The 21,416-nt window shown below is 41.4% G+C and overlaps 1 protein-coding gene across 2 annotated transcripts in view; it reads left to right on the forward strand.

Annotated features, from left to right (window-relative positions):
- The window catches only part of GNB1L (G protein subunit beta 1 like), a 321,108-nt gene that overhangs the window by 229,302 nt on the left and 70,390 nt on the right, over positions 1 to 21,416 (forward strand). For both annotated transcript variants that reach the window (XM_053701925.1, XM_053701926.1), the window contains one exon: positions 7,002 to 7,100. In XM_053701925.1, coding sequence (XP_053557900.1) covers positions 7,002 to 7,100 — 99 coding nt within the window. The remainder of the gene's footprint in view (positions 1 to 7,001; positions 7,101 to 21,416) is intronic.

Here is a 21,416-nt window from a genome sequence, read left to right on the forward strand (position 1 = left end):
ACAAATGTATAAATTTACTTTTGACCAAATGTCAGAAGCACGATAGAACATAATTATTATTATGATTTCTCTGGTAAGATGTATCGAGTCCACGGATTCATCCATACTTATGGGATATTCTCCTTCCCTACAGGAAGTGGCAGAGAGAGCACCCACGGCAGAGCTGTCCATATAGCTCCTCCCTTAGCTCCACCCCCAGTCATTCTCTCTGCCTAAATAAAAAGAGAGAAGCGCTCAACCTGGAAACGAACAATAGCATAATAGCTTGTTCTATGGCTAGTTACCACCCAAGAAGCAGCCTCTTTTTGCTCAACATGTGCCTTTCACAGAGAAAAACTTTCCTGAAGCATATCAGTCTGATCCTGACTTCACAGTACAGTCCAGCCCCGAAATACCAGGCAATTCTTCTCTGAACGAGAGAAACAGCAAAACCCTCTGGCAGAAAAAGGATGAAGATTTTGTAACTAAGATCCACTGCTGTTCTCACAAGGCCTGAAGAGTACAGGAAAACTTCAGTTGGGGGAACAGTTTGCAGGCTAAACTGCATAGAGGTATGTTCAGTCTATTTTTTTCTAGACAGACTGTGTTATTTCTAGAAAAGGCTGGCAATATCCCCATGAGGGAAAGGTAAGCTGTATTCAGTAAAAGAGGAATCCAAGCTTGCATAAAGGGCTCATAGTTACTGGTGACACAAATAGGAAAAAACGTTTTGGTTTAATTACAAATAAAACGTTTTTTGAGGGACTTTAAGGGGTCTTTGTGGCTTGTTTTACGGGTTATTAACCCACATGGCTAGTTTAAGAAACACTCTGTGGTGTTTTTTAGGCCCCATAACTTCGAGTGAGGTGGGAGGGGCCTATTTTCAGTTGCACAGTTTATTTACCTCAGAATTTGAGAGCTGTAAAGAGGTTTTTTCCCCCCACAAATAGTTCCTAAAGGGCAGGTAGGCGCCACAGCAGAGCTGTGGCAAGGTGCTGAATGTTATTTTACCGGTTTTTAAGTTTTTTCAATCCGGTTTTTACATTAAGGGGTTAATTGTTTATTTGCATAGTGGTGCAAAGTTACTAAGGCTTTATGATGCTACTGTAAAGAATTTGTTGTGTTTACTGCTTTTTTACACTGTTTTGCAGAGTTTGTGCAGCTTTTTTTCTCTTAAAGGCACAGTACCGTTTTTGTTTAAAGTGTTATTTACTTTGATTAAAGTGTTTTCCAATCTTGCTTGTTACATTACTAGCCTGTTTAACATGTCTGACACCAATGAAAATCCTTGTTCTATGTGTTTAGAAGCCATTGTGGAACCCCCTCTTAGAATGTGTCCCACTTGCACTGATATGTCTATAAATTATAAAGAGCATATTTTAGCACTTAAAAATATTGCAATAGATGATACTTAGTTAGAAGGAAATGAGGGTTTAGCATCTAGCTCTCCCCAAGTGTCACAACCGCCCGCACAAGTGACGCCAAGTACCTCTAGTGCGTCTAATTCATTTACTTTACAAGACATGGCCACAGTTATGAATAAAACCCTCACAGAGGTTTTCTCTAAACTGCCTGGTTTACAAGGAAAGCATGAAAGCTCTGGGTTAAGAACAAATGCTGAGCTGTCTGACGCTTTAGTAGCCGTATCCGATATACCCTCACAATGTTCTGAAGTAGGGGTAAGGGATTTGTTATCTGAGGGAGAGATTTCTGATTCAGGAAAGACGCTCCCTCAGACAGATTCTGATATGACGGCCTTTAAATTTAAGCTTGAACACCTCCGCTTATTGCTCAAGGAGGTATTAGCTACTCTAGACGATTGTGACCCTATAGTGGTCCTAGAGAAATTGTGTAAAATGGACAGATACTTAGAGGTTCCTGTTTACACTGATGTTTTTCCAGTCCCTAAAAGGATTGTGACTATTGTTACTAAGGAGTGGGATAGACCAGGTATTCCGTTAGCTCCCCTTCCTGTTTTTAAGAAAATGTTTCCCATATCTGATACCATACAGGACTCGTGGCAGACTGTTCCTAAGGTAGAGGGAGCTATTTCTACTCTTGCTAAGCGTACAACTATACCTATCGAAGACAGTTGTGCTTTCATAGATCCTATGGATATAAAATTAGAGGGTCTCCTAAAGAAAATGTTTGTTCTTCTCCAACCTATTGCATGCATTGTTCCTGTAACTACTGCAGCTGCTTTCTGGTTTGAGGCTCTAGAAGAGGCTCTTCAGGTGGAGACTTTATTAGAGGATATTATGGATAGAATTAAGGCCCTTAAGTTGGCTAATTCTTTCATTACAGATGCCGCTTTCCAAATGGCTAAATTAGCTGCAAAGAATTCAGGTTTTGCCATTTTAGCACACAGGGCGTTATGGCTTAAGTCCTGGTCTGCTGATGTGTCATCAAAATCTAAATTGTTGAACATCCATTTCAAAGGAAAGACCCTATTCGGGCCTGCACTGAAAGAAATGATTTCAGACATCACTGGAGGGAAAGGCCATGCCCTCCCTCAGGATAAAACAAATAAGATGAGGACCAAACAAAATAATTTTCGTTCCTTTCGGAACTTCAAGTGGTCCCGCTTCAGCTTCCCCTGCAGCAAAGCAAGAGGGGAATTCTGTCCAATCCAAATCAGTCTGGAGACCTAACCAGGCTTGGAACAAAGGTAAACAGGCCAAGAAGCCTGCTGCTGCCTCTAAGACAGCATGAAGGGGTAGAGCCAATCCAGGACCAGATCTAGTAGGGGCAGACTCTCTCTCTTTGCTCAGGCTTGGGCAAGAGATGTTCACGATTCCTGGGCTTTAGAAATTGTGTCCCAAGGATATCTTCTGGACTTCAAAGACTCCCCCCCAAGGGGGAGATTTTACATTTCTCAATTGTCTGCAAACCAGACAAAAAATGAGAGAGGGGTTCTTACACTGTGTAGAAGACCTACATACCATGGGAGTGATCCGCCCAGTTCCAAGAGCGGAACAAGGGCTAGGTTTTTACTCCAACCTGTTTGTGGTTCCCAAAAAAGAGGGAACTTTAAGACCAATCTTGGATCTCAAAATTCTAAACAAATTCCTCAGAGTATTATCTTTCAGGATGGAGACTATTCGGACTATTCTTCCTCTGATCCAGGAGGGTCAATATATGACTGCCGTGGATTTAAAGGATGCGTATCTACACATCCCTATTCACAGAGATCATCATCAATTCCGCAGATTCGCCTTCTGGACAGGCATTACCAGTTTGTGGCCCTTCCCTCCCAGAATTTTCACAAAGGTGCTAGGGTCCCTTTTGGCGGTTCTAAGACTGCGGGGTATAGCAGTGGCGTCTTATCTAGACGACATCTTAATTCAGGCGTCGACTTTCCAGCTAGCCAAGTCTCACACGGACATCGTGTTGGCTTTTCTGAGATCTCACGGGTGGAAAGTGAACATAAAAAAGAGTTCTCTCGTCCCTCTCACAAGAGTTTCCTTCCTAGGGACTCTGATAGACTCTGTAGAAATGAAAATATTTCTGACAGAGGTCAGAAAATCAAAACTTTTAATCACTTGCCGAGCTCTTCATTCCATTCCTCGGCCATCAGTGGCTCAGTGTATGGAGGTAATCGGACTCATGGTAGCGGCAATGGACATAGTTCCCTATGCCCGCCTACACCTCAGACCACTGCAACTATGCATGCTCAAACAGTGGAATGGGGATTATGCAGATTTATCTCCTCAACTGCATCTGGACCAAGAGACCAGAGATTCTCTTCTCTGGTGGTTGTCTCAGGACCCCCTGTCTCAGGGAATGTGTTTCCGTAGGCCAGAGTGGCTCATAGTAACGACAGATGCCAGCCTGCTAGGCTGGGGTGCAGTCTGGAAATCCCTGAAAGCACAGGGCTTATGGTCTCGGGAGAAATCTCTCCTCCCGATAAACATTCTAGAACTGAGAGCGATATTCAATGCACTTCAGGCATGGCCTCAGCTTGCTGCGGCCAAATTCATCAGATTTCAGTCGGACAACATCACGACTGTAGCCTATATCAATCATCAAGGAGGAAAACAGAGTTCTCTAGCGATGATGGAGGTAACCAAAATAATCTCTCAGCAATCCATATCCCAGGGGTAGAGAACTGGGAGGCGGATTTCCTAAGTCGTCAAACTTTTCATCCGGGGGAGTGGGAGCTCCATCCAGAGGTATTTGCCCAGCTGACTCAGCTATGGGGTTTACCAGAATTGGATCTGATGGCGTCCCGACAGAACGCCAAACTTCCTCGTTACGGATCCAGGTCCCGGGATCCCAAGGCTGTACTGATGCTCTAGCAGTGCCCTGGTCCTTCAATCCGGCTTATGTATTTCCACTGTTTCCTCTCCTCCCACGTCTGGTTGCCAGAATCAAGCAGGAGAGAGCTTCAGTGATTCTGAGAGCACCTGCGTGGCCACGCAGGACTTGGTATGCAGACCTGGTGGACATGTCATCTGTTCCACCGTGGACTCTGCCAATGAGGCAGGACCTTCTAATCCAAAGTCCGTTCAAGCATCCAAATCTAATTTCTCTGCGTCTGACTGCTTGGAGATTGAATGCCTGATTCTATTAAAGCGTGGTTTCTCTGAGTTGGTCATTGATACCCTGATTCAGGCTAGAAAGCCTGTTACCAGGAAAATCTATCATAAGATTTGGCGCAAATATCTTTGTTGGTGTGAATCCAAGGGTTACTCATGGAGTAAGATTAGGATTCCTAGAATGTTGTCCTTTCTCCAAGAAGGATTGGAGAAAGGATTATCAGCTAGTTCCTTATAAAGGGACAAATATCTGCTCTGTCTATTCTTTTACACAAACGTCTGGCAGATGTTCCAGACATTCAAGCATTTAGTCAGGCCTTGGTCAGGATCAAGCCTGTATTTAAACCTGTTGCTCCGCCATGGAGCCTAAATTTGGTTCTTAAAGTTCTTCAAGGGGTTCCGTTTGAACCTATGCATTCCATAGATATTAAGCTTCTATCTTGGAAAGTTTTGTTTTTAGTAGCTATCTCTTCGGCTCGAAGAGTTTCTGAGTTATCTGCTTTACAGTGTGACTCACCTTACCTAGTTTTCCATGCAGATAAGGTGGTTTTGCGTACCAAACCTGGGTTTCTTCCTAAGGTTGTTTCTAATAGGAATATCAATCAGGAGATTGTTGTTCCTTCTCTGTGTCCTAATCCTTCATCAATAAAGGAACGTCTGTTGCACAATCTTGATGTGGTTCGTGCTTTAAAGTTCTACTGACAAGCAACCAAAGATTTCTGTCAAACATCTTCATTGTTTGTTGTTTATTCTGGTAAACGGAGAGGTCAAAAGGCTACGGCTACCTCTCTTTCCTTTTGGCTGAAAAGCTTCATCCATTTGGCTTATGAGACTGCTGGCCAGCAGCCTCCTGAAAGAATTACTGATCATTCTACTAGAGCAGTGGCTTCCACATTGGCTTTTAAAAATGAGGCTTCTGTTGAACAGATTTGTAAGCGACTTGGTCTTCGCTTCATACTTTTTCCAAATTTTCCAAATTTGATACTTTTGCTTCTTCAGAGGCTATTTTTGGGAGAAAGGCTCTACAAGCAGTGGTGCCTTCCGTTTAAGGTACCTGTCTTGTCCCTCCCTTCATCCGTGTCCTAAAGCTTTGGTATTGGTATCCCATAAGTATGGATGAATCCGTGGACTCGATACATCTTACAAGAGAAAACAAAATTTATGCTTACCTGATAAATTTCTTTCTCATGTGATGTATCGAGTCCACGGCCCGCCCTGTCTATTTAAGACAGGTAGTATATTTTTATTTAAAAAACTTCAGTCACCACTGCACCCTATAGTCTCTCCTTTTTCTTTCTAGCCTTCGGTCGAATGACTGGGGGGTGGAGCTAAGGGAGGAGCTATATGGACAGCTCTGCTGTGGGTGCTCTCTCTGCCACTTCCTGTAGGGAAGGAGAATATCCCATAAGTATGGATGAATCCATGGACTCGATACATCACAAGAGAGAGAAATTTATCAGGTATGCATAAATTCTGTTTTTGTGCTGACAAATAGAAATTATAGTTGCAGTTGCACATCCATCTACTCTAATACACTTTATATATGAACCTCTTAAGCATGTGCTTTGTCTATTATATTAAATACCAAAATGTCGTGGCTCTGCAGTTTTCCTTTGGTCATATTGCCATTATATTGTCATTAAAAAGAGCAAGATATTGTCAGCCCTTGTAAGGAACATATACAAATTCTCGCTAAGCAGTGGAATTTTTAGAGCGGCAGACTTTAAAGGGTCAAAAATAAAAAAGTTAGATTACTTGCACTGTGAACAGTAATAAAAGAAAAAAGAACCAACCACTAATAGGCAGGTCCGGTGCTACACTAATATAATTAACACTAAACTAATCCCAAAAAGAAAAAGGGAAACTAAAGAATAGGACTTATATCACTCCTCCTCTATAACATTATAGTATAAGCTGGTTAAAACATAACCTTTATTAAAAGTTTATAAAACAGGCAACCCTTAAATAACAATCCCACCACCACCTAATAAAAACCATGATACACCCCCTTGTTTCCTGGCCGATAACCGGATACCTCAGCTTCAGGTGCCAGGGGTGTAGAGCACGATATCAATAAACAAATGCGTTTCTGCCTTGATGTGGCCTTACTCAATGTTTTACAAAACTGACAAGCCAAAGTGTATGGATTCCATTCCTTATAAACTTCACTACAGGGGTGAATGCCCAAACATTGCGCATTACGTCGCTAGTACCCTCCCATTTCTCAATCCTTACTTCTCATTATTAGGTGGTGGTAGAAGTGTTATTTCAGGGTTGCCTGCTTTATTAACTTTTAATAAAGGTTATGTTTTAACCAGCTTATGCTATAGTGTTATAGGGAGGGGGGCTATAAGCCCTATTCTTTAGTTTCCCTTTTTCTTCTTCGGATTAGTTTAGACTTTTGAGGGTATTATATTTTAAATAGCTTATCTGTGGCATATTCTTCTCATCTCACTACAGTTTTATTTATTTTACCTTTTACAGATTGATGTTTTGGATCTACATTCTAAGAAGAGAGTCAGTTCAGTCATCCCTAATTCAGACAGCAGATGGGGGATGGCTATGTGCATGAAGCTTTGGGAGGTAAAAATCATTATCCATGCTTGTGACACTGAAAACATGTCATTTAAAAAAAAAAATGCTGTAATGGGCAAACTTCCCAGTACTGTTTTAAAATGTCACTAAAATATTTTCTTTCTAATGACACGGTGAGTCCACGGATCATCTCTAATTAATATTGGGAATATCACTCCTGACCAGCAGGAGGAGGCAAAGAGCACCACAGGAAAGCAGTTAAGTATCACCTCCCTTCCCTCCAACCCCAGTCATTGTCTTTGCCTACGTTAAGAGCAAGGAGGTGGTAAAGTTTAGGTGTCTGAAAGAAGATTCTTCTATCAAGATTTTAGCAAGTTTGCTCTGCTTCTTCCTGGGGTTTAGCCGTAGTCCATGTCAGTCTCTTCAGTAGAGCAGTGGTGGCTTTTAAGCAATTGGGAACTTGTGGGGTATAATCCTCACTACTGCGCCTCCCAAACAGTTGTTGCTGCCTTGTTTTGAAAGCCTGAGTAGGATTATTCAGTCTTTCTTTGCTTTTTACAGGTCCATGCAAGGAGGTGTGCCTCTCAAACCAAGTAAGCTGCCCTGCTGCCGGCAAGTGTTAAATTAAGGTAAGTGGGAACTCATTACAAGAGGCTCAGCTCCGGTTTAATTCCGTCCTTGGTGGTATGTGTTTTTGTATGCTTTACTTATGTGACGGCTACAGGGAGGCTAATGGCGACCAGGAGTTCAGTTTAGTCACACCCACTATTAGAAGGGCGGGCTTTTCTGAGGCGGCAAGATAGTGTTGCACACTTCCGGTTTCTCTGTCTGTGCAATCCGGTATAGAGGGGTTCGTTGCGGCTGTCCTAGCAAGGATATTGTCGGCTGGTAGCCTGTTTGAGCAGCTCTGGGTCCGGATCATTAAAATCTCCTATTTCCTTTCCTCCAGCAGGACAGGTAAGCACCTCAGCAAAGAGTGCTGGGGTGAATTGGCTGTCTGAGGTTGTGAGTGAGCAGCTGCTCTGCGGTTGCGATTTTTTACCTTGCAAGAGATTGCTACCTATATATCCTCTGCGGTAACTGATGTGCTGTCTGCTTTTCCAATGCTGCAGGGAAAGCGCAAGCGGAAATATAAAGAATCAGTGAATAAGGTTTCTGACACAGTCGTGGCTATTCCGAATGTTCCCTCCCAGAAGTCTGAGGAGGAAGATACCTCGGTGGCATCTGAGGGTGAAATCTTAGACTCAGACAGTTTAATTCCTTCTGATGCTGATGGCCACCTTGTATGACTCCGACATGACTGTCGTAGTCAATCCTAAGAAGTCTAGTAAGCTAAACAAATACTTTGATGTACCTTCCACGGTGGAGGTTTTTCCTGTACCAGACCGGGCTACAGAGATTATTGCTCAGGAATGGGAGAGACCTGGTATTCCCTTTTCTCCATCCCCAATTTTTAAGAAGATGTTTCCAATAGCTGACTCTATCAAGGAGTCTTGGCAGACGGTCCCTAAGGTGGAGGGGGCAATTTCCACTTTGGCTAAGAGAAACACTATCCCCATAGAGTATAAGAAGTTGGAAGGGTTACTTAAAAAGATGTATGTTCACCAGGGTTTACAATGGCAACCTGTAGTATGTATTGCTACTGTCACCAGTGTGGCAGCATACTGGTTTGATGCGTTGTCTGAATCTATTCAGACAGATACCCCCCCTTGAAGAAATCCAGGATAGGATCAAGGCCTTAAAGTTGGCCAATTATTTTATTACGGATGCTTCCCTACAAGTTATTAAGTTGGGAGCAAAGATTTCTGGGTTTGCAGTACTGGCTCGCAGAGCTTTATGGTTGAAATCCTGGTCTGCGGATGTGTCATCTAAGTCTAAGCTTTTGGCAATTCCCTACAAGGGTAAGACCTTGTTTGGGCTGGGCTTGGCTGAAATTATTTCAGACATTACGGGAGGAAAGGGTAATTTCCTCCCTCAGGATAAGAGGTATAAGCAGAAGGGACGTCAGAGTAATTTTGTTCCTTTCGAAACTTCAAGGGTAAAAATTCCTCTCCCTCTGCCAAGCAGGAACAATCCAAACCTTTCTGGAGGTCCAACCAGTCTTGGAACAAGGGGAAGCAATCTAAGAAGCCCGTTAGTGACTCAAAGTCAGCATGAAGGGTCTACCCCCGATCCGGGACCAGATCGGGTAAGGGGCAGACTTTCTTTCTTCGCTCAGGCATGGGTTCGGGATGTGCTGGATCCCTGGGCAGTGGACATCGTGTCCCAGGGATACAAACTAGAGTTCATAGCCTTTCCTCCCAGGGGCAGGTTTCTGCTCTCAAGATTACTGTGTCCGGGACCTTTCCGACCTAGGAGTGATAGTTCCTGTTCCAATGCAGGAACAGGGTCTGGGATTCTACTGCAATCTGTTCGTGGTTCCCAAAAAAGATGGAACTTTCAGACCTATTTTAGATCTCAAAAGTCTAAACAAGTTCCTCAGAGTACCGTCCTTCAAGATGAAAACTATTCGTTCCATTCTTCCCTTGGTTCAAGAGGGTCAATTCATGACAACAGTAGATTTGAAGGATGCGTACCTACATGTTCCCATTCACAGGGATCACCACACGTTTCTGAGGTTTGCCTTTCTAGACAAACACTTCCAGTTTGTGGCTCTTCCATTCGGCCTTGCCACAGCTCCCAGAATTTTCTTAAAGGTCCTGAGAGCCATCCTTTCAACAAGCAAACTCTAACACGGAGATGTTGTTATCTTTTCTGCGTTCTCATGGATGGAAGGTAAATTTGGGAAAGAGTTCCTTGATTCCAGCTACAAGGGTAGTGTTCTTGGGAACCATAAAAGATTCCTTATCAATGAAAATATTTCTGACAGAGGTCAGTAACACAAAGATTTTTTATTCTAGTCTTGCCCTTCAGTCCTCTCCTCGGCCATCAGTGGCCCAATGTATGGAGGAATTGGTCTGATGGTAGCTGCCATGGACATCATTCCGTTTGCCCGGTTCCATCTCAGACCTCTGCAGTTATGCATGCTCAAACAATGGAACATTGATTATGCGGATCTGTCTCCGCGTTTACATCTGGATCAGGCGACAAGAGATTATCTCCCTTGGTGGTTATCTCAGGAACATCTCTCCCAGGGAACCTGCTTCCGCAGACCTTCCTGGATGATTGTGACCACGGATGCCAGCCTTTTGGGATGGGGAGCAGTCTGGGGCTCGCTAAAGGCTCAGGGGATATGGACTCGGGAGGAGTCAGTTCTCCCCATAAACATCCTAGAGCTGAGGGCAATCTTCAATGCTCTTCTGACCTGGCTTCAGTTAGCTTCAGCCCGGTTTATCAGGTTCCAGTCGGACAACATAACTTCAGTGGCTTACATCAATCATCATGGAGAAACTCCGAGTTCCTTGGCCATGACAGAGGTATCCAGGATTATCCAGTGGGCAGAGACCCACAACTGCTGTCTATCCACGATCCACATTCCAGGAGTGGACAATTGGGAAGCGATTTTCTGAGCAGACAGACTTTTCACCCGGGTGAGTGGGAACTCCATCCAGAGGTGTTTTCAAATTTGATTCTCAAATGGGGACAACCGGAGCTGGATCTCATGGTATCTCGACAGAATCCCAAGCTCCCGAGGTACGGGTCGAGGTCAAGGGATCCTCAGGCTGTACTGATAGATGCTGTTGCGGTCCCTTGGAATTTCAGTCTAGCATACCTATTTCCTCCGTTTGCTCTCCTTCCTCGGGTCATTGCTCGAATCAAACAGGAGAGGGGGTTGGTGATCCTCATTGCACCGGCGTGGCCTCACAGAATCTGGTATGCAGACCAAGTGGAGGTGTCATCTCTCCCACCTTGGAGACTTCCACTGAGGAAGGACCTTCTACTTCAAGGGCCCTTCCTTCACCCAAATCTCGTTTCTCTGAAGCTGACTGCTTGAAGATTGAACGCTTAATTTTATCTAAGCGTGGTTTTTCTGAGTCGGTCATTGAGACCATGATTCAGGCTAGTAAACCTGTTACCAGAAAGATTTACTATAAGATATAGCGTAGATATCTGTATTGGTGTGAATCCAGAGGTTACTCTTGGAGTAGAGTTAGGATTCCTAGGATTTTGTCTTTTCTCCAGGAGGGTCTAGAGAAGGGATTATCTGCTAGTACCTTGAAGGGTCAAATATTCGCCTTGTCTATTTTGTTGCATAAACGTCTGGCGGTTGTACCAGACGTGCAATCTTTTTGTCAGGCCTTGGTCAGAATCAGGCCTGTGTTCAAACCTATTACTCCTCCCTGGAGTCTTAACCTTGTTCTTAAAGTTCTTCAGCAGGCTCCGTTTGAGCCTGTGCATTCCTTAAATATTAAGATGTTATCTTGGAAAGTTTTGTTTCTTGTTGCAATTTCTTCTGCTGGTAGAGTCTCAGAACTCACTGCGTTGCAGTGTGAATCCCCTTACCTTATCTTTCATTTGGATAAGGTAGTTCTACGTACTAAATTAGGTTTCCTCCCTAAAGTGGTTTAGGATAGGAACATTAATCAAGAAATCGTTGTTTCTTCTTTGTGTCCTATTCCTTCTTCTCATAAAGAGCGTCTGCTGAACAACCTAGATGTGGTGCGTGCGTTGAAATACTGTTTACAGGCGACTAAGGATTTTCGCCAGTCTTCTGCTTGCTCTGTTGTTTTCTCTGGGAAACGCAAGGGTCAGAAAGCTACGGCTACTTCTTTCTTTGTGGCTGAAGAGTATAATTTGTTTGGCCTATGAAACTGCTGGACAACAGCCTCCTGAGAGAATCACAGCTCATTTCACGAGGGCTGTTTCCACCTCCTGGGCATTCAACAATGAAGCTTCTGTGGAACAGATTTGCAAGGCTGCAACTTGATCCTCTCTACACACTTTTTCAAAATTTTATTAGTTTGATACTTTTGCCTCGGCTGAGGCTTCTTTTGAGAGAAAAGTTCTTCAAGCAGTGGTGCCTTCTGTTTAGGTTCCCTGTCTTGTCCCTCCCTAATCATCTGTGTCCTCTAGCTTGGGTATTGATTCCCAATAGTAATTAGAGATGATCCGTGGACTCACTGTGTCATTAGAAAGAAAGCAAAATTTATGTTTACCTAAAAAATTTATTTATTTCTTGACACGGTGAGCCCACGGCCAGCCCTGTTTATTTAGACAGTTTTTGTGTTGTAAACCTCAGGCACCTCTGCACCTTGTGTTACTTCCTTTCTCTATTTTTCTTTTGGTCGAATGACTGGGGTTGGAGGGAAGGGAGGTGATACTTAACAGCTTTGCTGTGGTGCTCTTTGCCGCATCCTGTGATATTCCCAATAGTAATTAGAGATGATAAAATTTATCAGGAAAGCATAAATTTCATTTTTTGTTTGTTGCGTTTCATGTTATAAAAAAACAGGTAATGTTCTTATGCTTGTTGTGTGTTCTACAGTGTTCCAATAGACATAGAAGTATGCAATCTAGAGTCTCTTTTAGTCAAGTCCAATAGGGGTGTATAGGGTTAATATCCACACTATTCAAAAGGCTTCTCTAAGCTTTTTTTTTTTTTTTAATAATAATAATTAAAAACACTCCAAGATTTCTACCTTTTGCATATGCATAGTGTGAATCTCAGAGCCTAGACAGGTGCTGGTTGATGGATAACATACTGTGTTCTTGCTTGTCCGCCAGTCAAGCTTGTGATCCTATGGTGCATTGAACCCAATGTGACGCATGTACTTATCTTTATAAACATTAGAACCCACAATGCTACTAAATTATATCTAACACATCATATTCTGAATAAATTACTTTCAGATTATGCTTTAAAATACACAATTTGGTCTTAAATGTACCATATATATTGATTCAAGAACTCCCTCCTATCTTTTAATGCATTGTGGGAATTTCTCTAATAAATATTGCCTTCCACTTAACAGTACCAATAGATTAAAATAGGGATGAGGAGCCAGGTGCTTGTGAGCTTAGCACAGTGTTTCTCAACTCTAATCCTGAAGTACCCTCAACAGGCAAGATTTTCATGATATATGAACAAGAGCACAGGTGAAATAATCAGCTGCTGGGTGCAGGCAGGTTGGTAACCATGGGTATTGGTCAGCTAATTATTTCACCTGTGCTCTAGTTCAGATATCAAGAAAATCTGGCCTGTTGGGCTACTCGAGGACTGGAGTTGAGCACTCATAGAAATTACGTTTGAGTGCGGGATTTTCCATAGCGCCGTATTACAGGTTGTGCGGTCCTGCTAAAATGCTTGCTCCATCTGAGACCAGTAGTTATGGATTTTGCGAAACAAAAATGTTTTACAAAACTCGTAACTAAAATGTTACAAAGTACACTAACACTCATAAACTACCTATCAACCCCTAAACCGCCGCCCTTCCACATTGCAAACACTATATTAAACTTATTAACCCCTAATCTGCCGCCCACCCACATTGCGACTATTAAATAAACCTATTAACCCCTAATCCGCACCCCCAACATCGCCAACACTAAATAAACCTATTAACCCCTAAACCGCCACCCCCCCCACATCGCCAAGAATATAATAAAGTATTAACCCCTAAACCTCCAGCCCCCCAATTTGTAACTACTAAACTAAACCTATTAACCCCTAAACTGCCGGCCCTCCACATCGCAAAACACTAAACTATTAACCCCTAAATCTAACATCCCCCTAACTTTAAATTAAAATTACAATATAACTCTCTAAAAATAAATAAAAACTTACCTGTGAAATAAAAAAAAACTAACATTAAGCTATAAATTAACCTAACTATTCTAATAAAATAAAATAAAAACTACCAATTAAAAATCTAAATTAAAAAAAAAAACTAATATGAAAAAAAAAAAAAATCTCACATTACAAAAAATAATAAACACTAAATTATTAAAAATGATAAATGAAATTATCAAAAATAAAAACAATTACACCTAATCTTATAGCCCAATAAAAATTAAAAGCCCCCAATAATAAAAACACCCCCTAACCTACAATAAACTACCAATAGCCCTTAAAAGGGCCTTTTGTTGGGCATTGCCCTAGTTAAACAGCTCTTTTACTTTAATAAATTACTAAGTCCCCCCTAAAAGTAACGCCCCCCACAAAATAAAAACTAACTCTAAAAAAATCCTAAACTACCCATTCTGGAGTAGAATAAGAATCTGAGCAATGATTTGTTCTACTTTTCCTGATGTTGTTAGTATGTTTGAGTGACATTTTGGGTGCAGTTTTAATTTAGTTCTGTGATTTATTGTCAGATTATGTAATTGTTCACTTAGGGAAAGGCTGTGAATAGTAATTGATTTGGATTCAGAAATGGGAAAGTACATGATGTTTTGTAAATGTGCTGTTGACAGTATTATAACCTGCAGGTGTTTTTTTCTAATAATTGACAGTTGTATAAGTGAAATGTGTAGCAAAGAGGAAGCCCAGAATATAACATAAACTGTTAAGATTTTTTGTTAAACATGTAGCATAGATAACTTCATATCTCATTGGCAGACATACACAGAACACATTATTTGCCAAGACAAAATGCAGTGCAATTCATAAAGCCTTTGCCCCAAGGAATAACAATTAGATTTCATATAGGGATGTTATTTGTCTATGGCCTTAGAAAATAGTAAGTTAAGGATAGCTGAATGTTAGCCATTCAAAGTCACCAGAAAATAATTTAGTGATACAGATATAATGAAAGTAAGTTACACTAATGGCTTGTTTGAACTACGTAAAGATGTAAAAGACAAATAATAACGCCCAAATCTTCCATGGGTACATATGGTTCAATTAACTCCCATACTAGTCTCACAGCAACATTGTTTAATTCCTCTCTGCGTGTGGTAGATCAGTGGGGACGTGGCTAAGAAGTGCAAGTGGAACTGTTTTCCGATTATTTCCTCCTCTATCAGACAAACCAAGGCACCCAGATGTCATTTGCCGACCACTATAGTAGCAAACCGGTGCCAGCTTTCAATATTTCTAGGTCCCGTGCTGAAACATTGTACTCATGTTTTTTCTTTGTTACATAAAAAAAAATATCAAAATCTATTACATCTTTTTTTTGTTTGTTTTAATTCTGAATTAACCTGTTATTTGCTGTCTTGCTTTTGAAGGTGTCACCAACAGAGATCTCTAATAGTAAATAAGTAATGAATACCTAGGTATACCACATGCACTTCTTTCTCACACTTGTAAATCCATATCCAGTCCTGGTGGGTATGTAGTTTCTGAAACCTATATAAAGGTTTAATAAGACTTGCCCAGTTAAGCTGTATTCACCACTTCTTCCAGCTTCAGTTTCTATCTGTTGCTGCTAGTTAGGCAGTGTTGGAGCTTTGCTACAGCCTGATGTGTTTGTTATTTTGCATATTTAAAAGAAAGGAAGGTTTGTCCCCTCATGCTATGTTTGCAACTGCATGGGTCTAAATACCTCCTGAACCGGACTGTGAATCGGCAAGTGCTCCCAATATAAAGCCCCCTGTCTTTATTAGGGTTGGGAAAAAAGATCCCTGGAGAGTTACTAGAGGATGTATGGTCTGTGGCTGACTCTCAGCACCAGTTATCCTTACTTTCTCAGTATGATCTTTTGAGACCAGGCAGCATAGTTTTGAGGGTTTCACAGCTTCTGATGTCTGTGCTGACTTATGCTGTCTGCTGCACCTTGTGGTCATCCAGGAGGTCTGGTGTTGCTAATGAATACGCTATGTTAATTGCACTGTATGCTTCTTTATATTTGTTGGGATAGTTATAGGATCACAGGTCTGTTTTGATGCCTCCCTATTCACATTTTCTGTTATTACATTTGTCAGCGTACATTATAAATAATACTCAATACACATATTTATGTTTTTTTCAATTTCTTTCTGAATATCAATAGAGATATTTGCTCCAATAGCTTTGTTACTGAAGTCTTTCTGTTGTGCAATGTAAAGTTTTTTTTGTTTTTTTTTTATCCCCTTATACGATACTCTTAGCCTTTTTACAAGTCAGAAAATATTTTACAGCTACATCAAAGAGCTTCACAGAGCTTCTTGCCCATGATATCTCCCCAATGAAAATACCCCACATGTGCTAATGTTGCAGCTGCATACATGTCTGCATTATTACTTTTGATATTACTCGTGTGAATGTAAGTGTTGCAGCAATAATTCTCTGGTATTGAAGAACCTGCCAGCTGTCATCCCAACCCCTGGCTATGTTCTTGATGGTGCCACGTTTGTCATGGTAGGGTAGTTGTGATCATGAAATGCAGCATCTGTGACCTCATTATCTCTGCACATATGTGCTTGATGTCGTGTTAGCATTGATGTAAGGAAGAAAGATTGCACTGGGTACTGACATTATCTGCAATATTTCTTTTGTATATATCATTTGTTTTTTTTAAAATAACCGTTCTATTAAGAGCTACCTAAGAAGCATAAATACATATTGTGTTTATATAACCCTGAGACAAGGAGCTAAAGTTTGTCTTGATATTCGTATGTTTAAAGATATTATGGATTCCACTGGCCCACACTTTTTTTTTTGTTTACAATCTCTGAAATGAATCCTAGAGATATGACTGTAATAAAAAAATGAATCCAGTTTTCAAGGCAGCTCCATGACTGTTATTGCATAAGCGCACGTTTCTATCAGTTTACTAATTACGAATTTAATGCAAACCAAAAAGTTTCAAAATGTTTTACAGTGCTTTGTTTGTTGAAAAATTAACATTCATGTGCTGAATAAACTATATTTTTTACAGTGTGCGTTGTCCATGTCAGTCAGTGAGCTGTAGGGTCCCAACAATCATAAACATTCCCCTTTGTATAAATAGATCCGGAATGTAAGCGATATTTTAGATGAAGTTTAGTACATCAGTTGTAACGAATATGCTTTAGCTTACTTTTTAATGTAGTACTAAAATTCAAATGCCCTACGATCCAGACACCCTCTACAAAAACAATTTTTTGTGAGCTAATGATTTGAACTGTTCTCCAATCAGCGTTCTAGTTACAAAAAAATAAATGGTGTGAGTGCCATATGGCTAGAGCAGTTCATACCATTAGCGCACAAAAAAAATAAAATACTCCATCTCAAATATTGATAATATTCCGAATCTGGTTATACAAAGGGGAATGTTTACCATCATTTTTAACCATTACTCATAAAAATAATTATTTATTTCATACAGGTGATGAGTATTCACAATCCAATAATTCTGGGAATTACTCTTCCTTGTCACTAGGAGGAGTCAAAGATTCCGAAACCCCAAAAGCCCAATAAAAAAATCTCCCACCTCACTGGTAAATCAGTGTTGTCTTTGCATCCGCTGGAGGAAGATGAAGAATAAAGATGTTCAGAATATTCTTTAGAGAGTGAAATTCTCGGACTGAGATGAGTGCCATTTCCTCTCAAAGTGCAGTGTTTGATGGAGGGATGTATTGGGAGTACGGGTAGTGACATATTTTTCACCTCATGGGAATTAGTCACAAACCTTCCCACTGATGTTGTGGGGACTTTTCCTTTGCCTCCTCCTGTTGGGTCGATATACTCCTATTCCATATCCTCTGCTGTTATGGTTCAGCACTGGTTTGTCTTTCTACTGTTTTTTTCCAGTAGTTAAGTGCTTATAGGTAAGTACTGTATGTTATGTGGGCACTATATTAGCCAGATAAGGTTATTTAATTACATTTTCTTCTTAAATGGAAAGAGTCCACAGCTGCATTCATTACTTTTGGGAAATAAGAACCTGGCCACCAGGAGGAGGCAAAGACACCCCAGCCAAAGTCTTAAATACTCCTCCCACTTCCCTCTTCCCCCAGTCATTCTTTGCCTTTCGTCCCAGGAGGTTGGCAGAGAAGGGTCAGAATTTAATTTGTCTCTTATGGAGGGTAGTACTCTTCAACATGGGACAGGAGTTTTAAGTAATCCTGTCAGTCTCTCAATGAGGGCTTGGATGAAAGTTACAGTCAGGAGATGCAGAGAGAGTCTTTCTGCGAAACCATCCCAACTCATGTTAACAGCTCCTCAAGCAATCGGCGTTGTCGAACTTCGCTCCGCTACCTGCTTTCTTCTCCCAAATCCATGGCAGATGCGATGCTACTATCCGTCACACTTGAAGGGCCGTGTTCCTGCTCCACGGCGTAGATTCCAGTGAGATAGTTTCATTTTCTTTCTTCATGAATGTACTGTAATACAGATGTTTTCCTGAGAGACTATAACATAAGGGGCTCAGTGAGTCTCCTTTTACTATCTTGGAATCAAGGGTTAATATCTCCTTAGGGGGGTTATTGAACAGGTTGATTTTTTAATCATGTTTGTTATGCGATTCAATCTGCTTATATGTAGTGTTAAAAGGGCTCCTGGCTTGGAACATAAAGGCCTTTGGAAGTAACACAACCTTATGGTTGGGCGCGCTTTTTCTTTTGCAAGATGTACCGAGTCCACGGATTCATCCTTATATTATCCTTCCTAACAGGAAGTGGCAAAGAGAGCACCACAGCAGAGCTGTCTATATAGCTCCCCCCTTAACTCCACCCCCCAGTCATTCTCTTTGCCGGCTCTAAGCAGGAAGGGTAAAGTGAAAGAGGTGTTAAACTGTTAGTTTTATTTTATCTTCAATCAAGAGTTTGTTATTTTTAAATGGTACCGGTGTTGTACTATTTACTCTCAGGCAGAACATAGATGAAGATTCTACCTGGAGGATGATGATCTTAGCATTCGTAACTAAGGTCCACTGCTGTTCCCACAAAAGCTGAGGAGTACAGGAAAACTTCAGTGTGAGGAACAGTTTCTTGCAATACAGCAATGAGGTATGTTCAGTCATTTTTTCTGCAGAGACTGTGTTAACTCGGGAAGGGTAAGCAGTAATCCTAGTTTCATAAGGGGCATTACTAGCTTGCATAAAGGGCTAATCTTATGGGCACTCAGTTTGTATATATTATAGTAGGCAAACGTTTGTGTGTTCTGGGAGTACTGTTTTTTATTTTGATGGGACATCTTTCTCTTGTTAAGTGTGTTCAGTCCACGGGTCATCCATTGCTTATGGGATATATTCTCCTTCCCAACAGGAAGTTGCAAGAGGATCACCCAAGCAGAGCTGCTATATAGCTCCTCCCCTCACATGTCATACCCAGTCATTCTCTTGCAACCCTCAACAAAAAAGGAGGTCGCGAGAGGAGCTGGAGTTTTTACTTAACTATTCTTCAATCAAAAGTTTGTTATTTTAAATGGCACCGGAGTGTGCTGTTTTTCTATCTCAGGCAGTATTTGGAAGAAGAAACTGCCTGCGTTTTTTATCTATGATCTTAGCAGGCGTAACTAAGATCCACTTGCTGTTCTCGACATTCTGAGGAGTCGGGTAACTTCAGAAACTGGGAATAGCATGCGGGGTCCTCCGCAAATGAGGTATGTGCAGTACTTTATTTTCTGGGAATGGAATTGACTAAGAAAATACTGCTGTTACCGTATGATGTAAGTACAGCCTTAAATGCAGTAGTAGCAACTGGTATCAGGCTGATAAATGTATGCGCAGTCGAGTTATATTTCTCCAACATAGGTGTGTCCGGTCCACGGCGTCATCCTTACTTGTGGGAATATTCTCTTCCCCAACAGGAAATGGCAAAGAGCCCAGCAAAGCTGGTCACATGATCCCTCCTAGGCTCCGCCTACCCCAGTCATTCTCTTTGCCGTTGTACAGGCAACATCTCCACGGAGATGGCTTAGAGTTTTTTAGTGTTTAACTGTAGTTTTTCATTATTCAATCAAGAGTTTGTTATTTTCAAATAGTGCTGGTACGTACTATTTACTCAGAAACAGAAAAGAGATGAAGAATTCTGTTTGTATGAGGAAAATGATTTTAGCAACCGTAACTAAAATCCATGGCTGTTCCACACAGGACTGTTGAGAGCATTAACTTCAGTTGGGGGAACAGTTTGCAGTCCTTTGCTGCTTGAGGTATGACACATTCTAACAAGACGATGTAATGCTGGAAGCTGTCATTTTCCCTATGGGATCCGGTAAGCCATGTTTATTACGATTGTAAATAAGGGCTTCACAAGGGCTTATTTAGACTGTAGACATTTTTTGGGCTAAATCGATTGATATTAACACTTATTTAGCCTTGAGGAATCATTTATTCTGGGTATTTTGATATAATTATATCGGCAGGCACTGTTTTAGACACCTTATTCTTTAGGGGCTTTCCCAAAGCATAGGCAGAGTCTCATTTTCGCGCCGGTGTTGCGCACTTGTTTTTGAGAGGCATGGCATGCAGTCGCATGTGAGAGGAGCTCTGATACTGATAAAAGACTTCTGAAGGCATCATTTGGTATCGTATTCCCCTTGGGTTTGGTTGGGTCTCAGCAAAGCAGATACCAGGGACTGTAAAGGGGTTAAAGCTTAAAACGGCTCCGGTTCCGTTATTTTAAGGGTTAAAGCTTCCAAAATTGGTGTGCAATATTTTCAAGGCTTTAAGACACTGTGGTGAAAGTTTGGTGAATTTTGAACAATTCCTTCATGTTTTTTCGCAATTGCAGTAATAAAGTGTGTTCAGTTTAAAATTTAAAGTGACAGTAACGGTTTTATTTCAAAACGTTTTTTGTACTTTCTTATCAAGTTTATGCCTGTTTAACATGTCTGAACTACCAGATAGACTGTGTTCTGAATGTGGGGAAGCCAGAATTCCTATTCATTTAAATAAATGTGATTTATGTGATAATGACAATGATGCCCAAGATGATTCCTCAAGTGAGGGGAGTAAGCATGGTACTGCATCATTCCCTCCTTCGTCTACACGAGTCTTGCCCACTCAGGAGGCCCCTAGTACATCTAGCGCGCCAATACTCCTTACTATGCAACAATTAACGGCTGTAATGGATAATTCTGTCAAAAGCATTTTAGCCAAAATGAACCCTTGTCAGCGTAAGCGTGGATGCTCTGTTTTAGTTACTGAAGAGCATGACGACGCTGATATTAATATCTCTGAAGGGCCCCTAACCCAATCTGAGGGAGCCAGGGAGGTTTTGTCTGAGGGAGAAATTACTGATTTAGGGAACATTTCTCAGCAGGCTGAATCTGATGTGATTACTTTTAAATTTAAATTGGAACATCTCCGCATTTTGCTTAAGGAGGTATTATCCACTCTGGATGATTGTGAAAATTTGGTCATCCCAGAGAAACTATGTAAAATGGACAAGTTCCTAGAGGTGCCGGGGCTCCCAGAAGCTTTTCCTATACCCAAGCGGGTGGCGGACATTGTTAATAAAGAATGGGAAAGGCCCGGTATTCCTTTCGTCCCTCCCCCCATATTTAAAAAATTGTTTCCTATGGTCGACCCCAGAAAGGACTTATGGCAGTCAGTCCCCAAGGTCGAGGGAGCGGTTTCT

Source organism: Bombina bombina, chromosome 2, assembly GCF_027579735.1.
Source record: "Bombina bombina isolate aBomBom1 chromosome 2, aBomBom1.pri, whole genome shotgun sequence".
Taxonomy (NCBI): domain Eukaryota; kingdom Metazoa; phylum Chordata; class Amphibia; order Anura; family Bombinatoridae; genus Bombina; species Bombina bombina.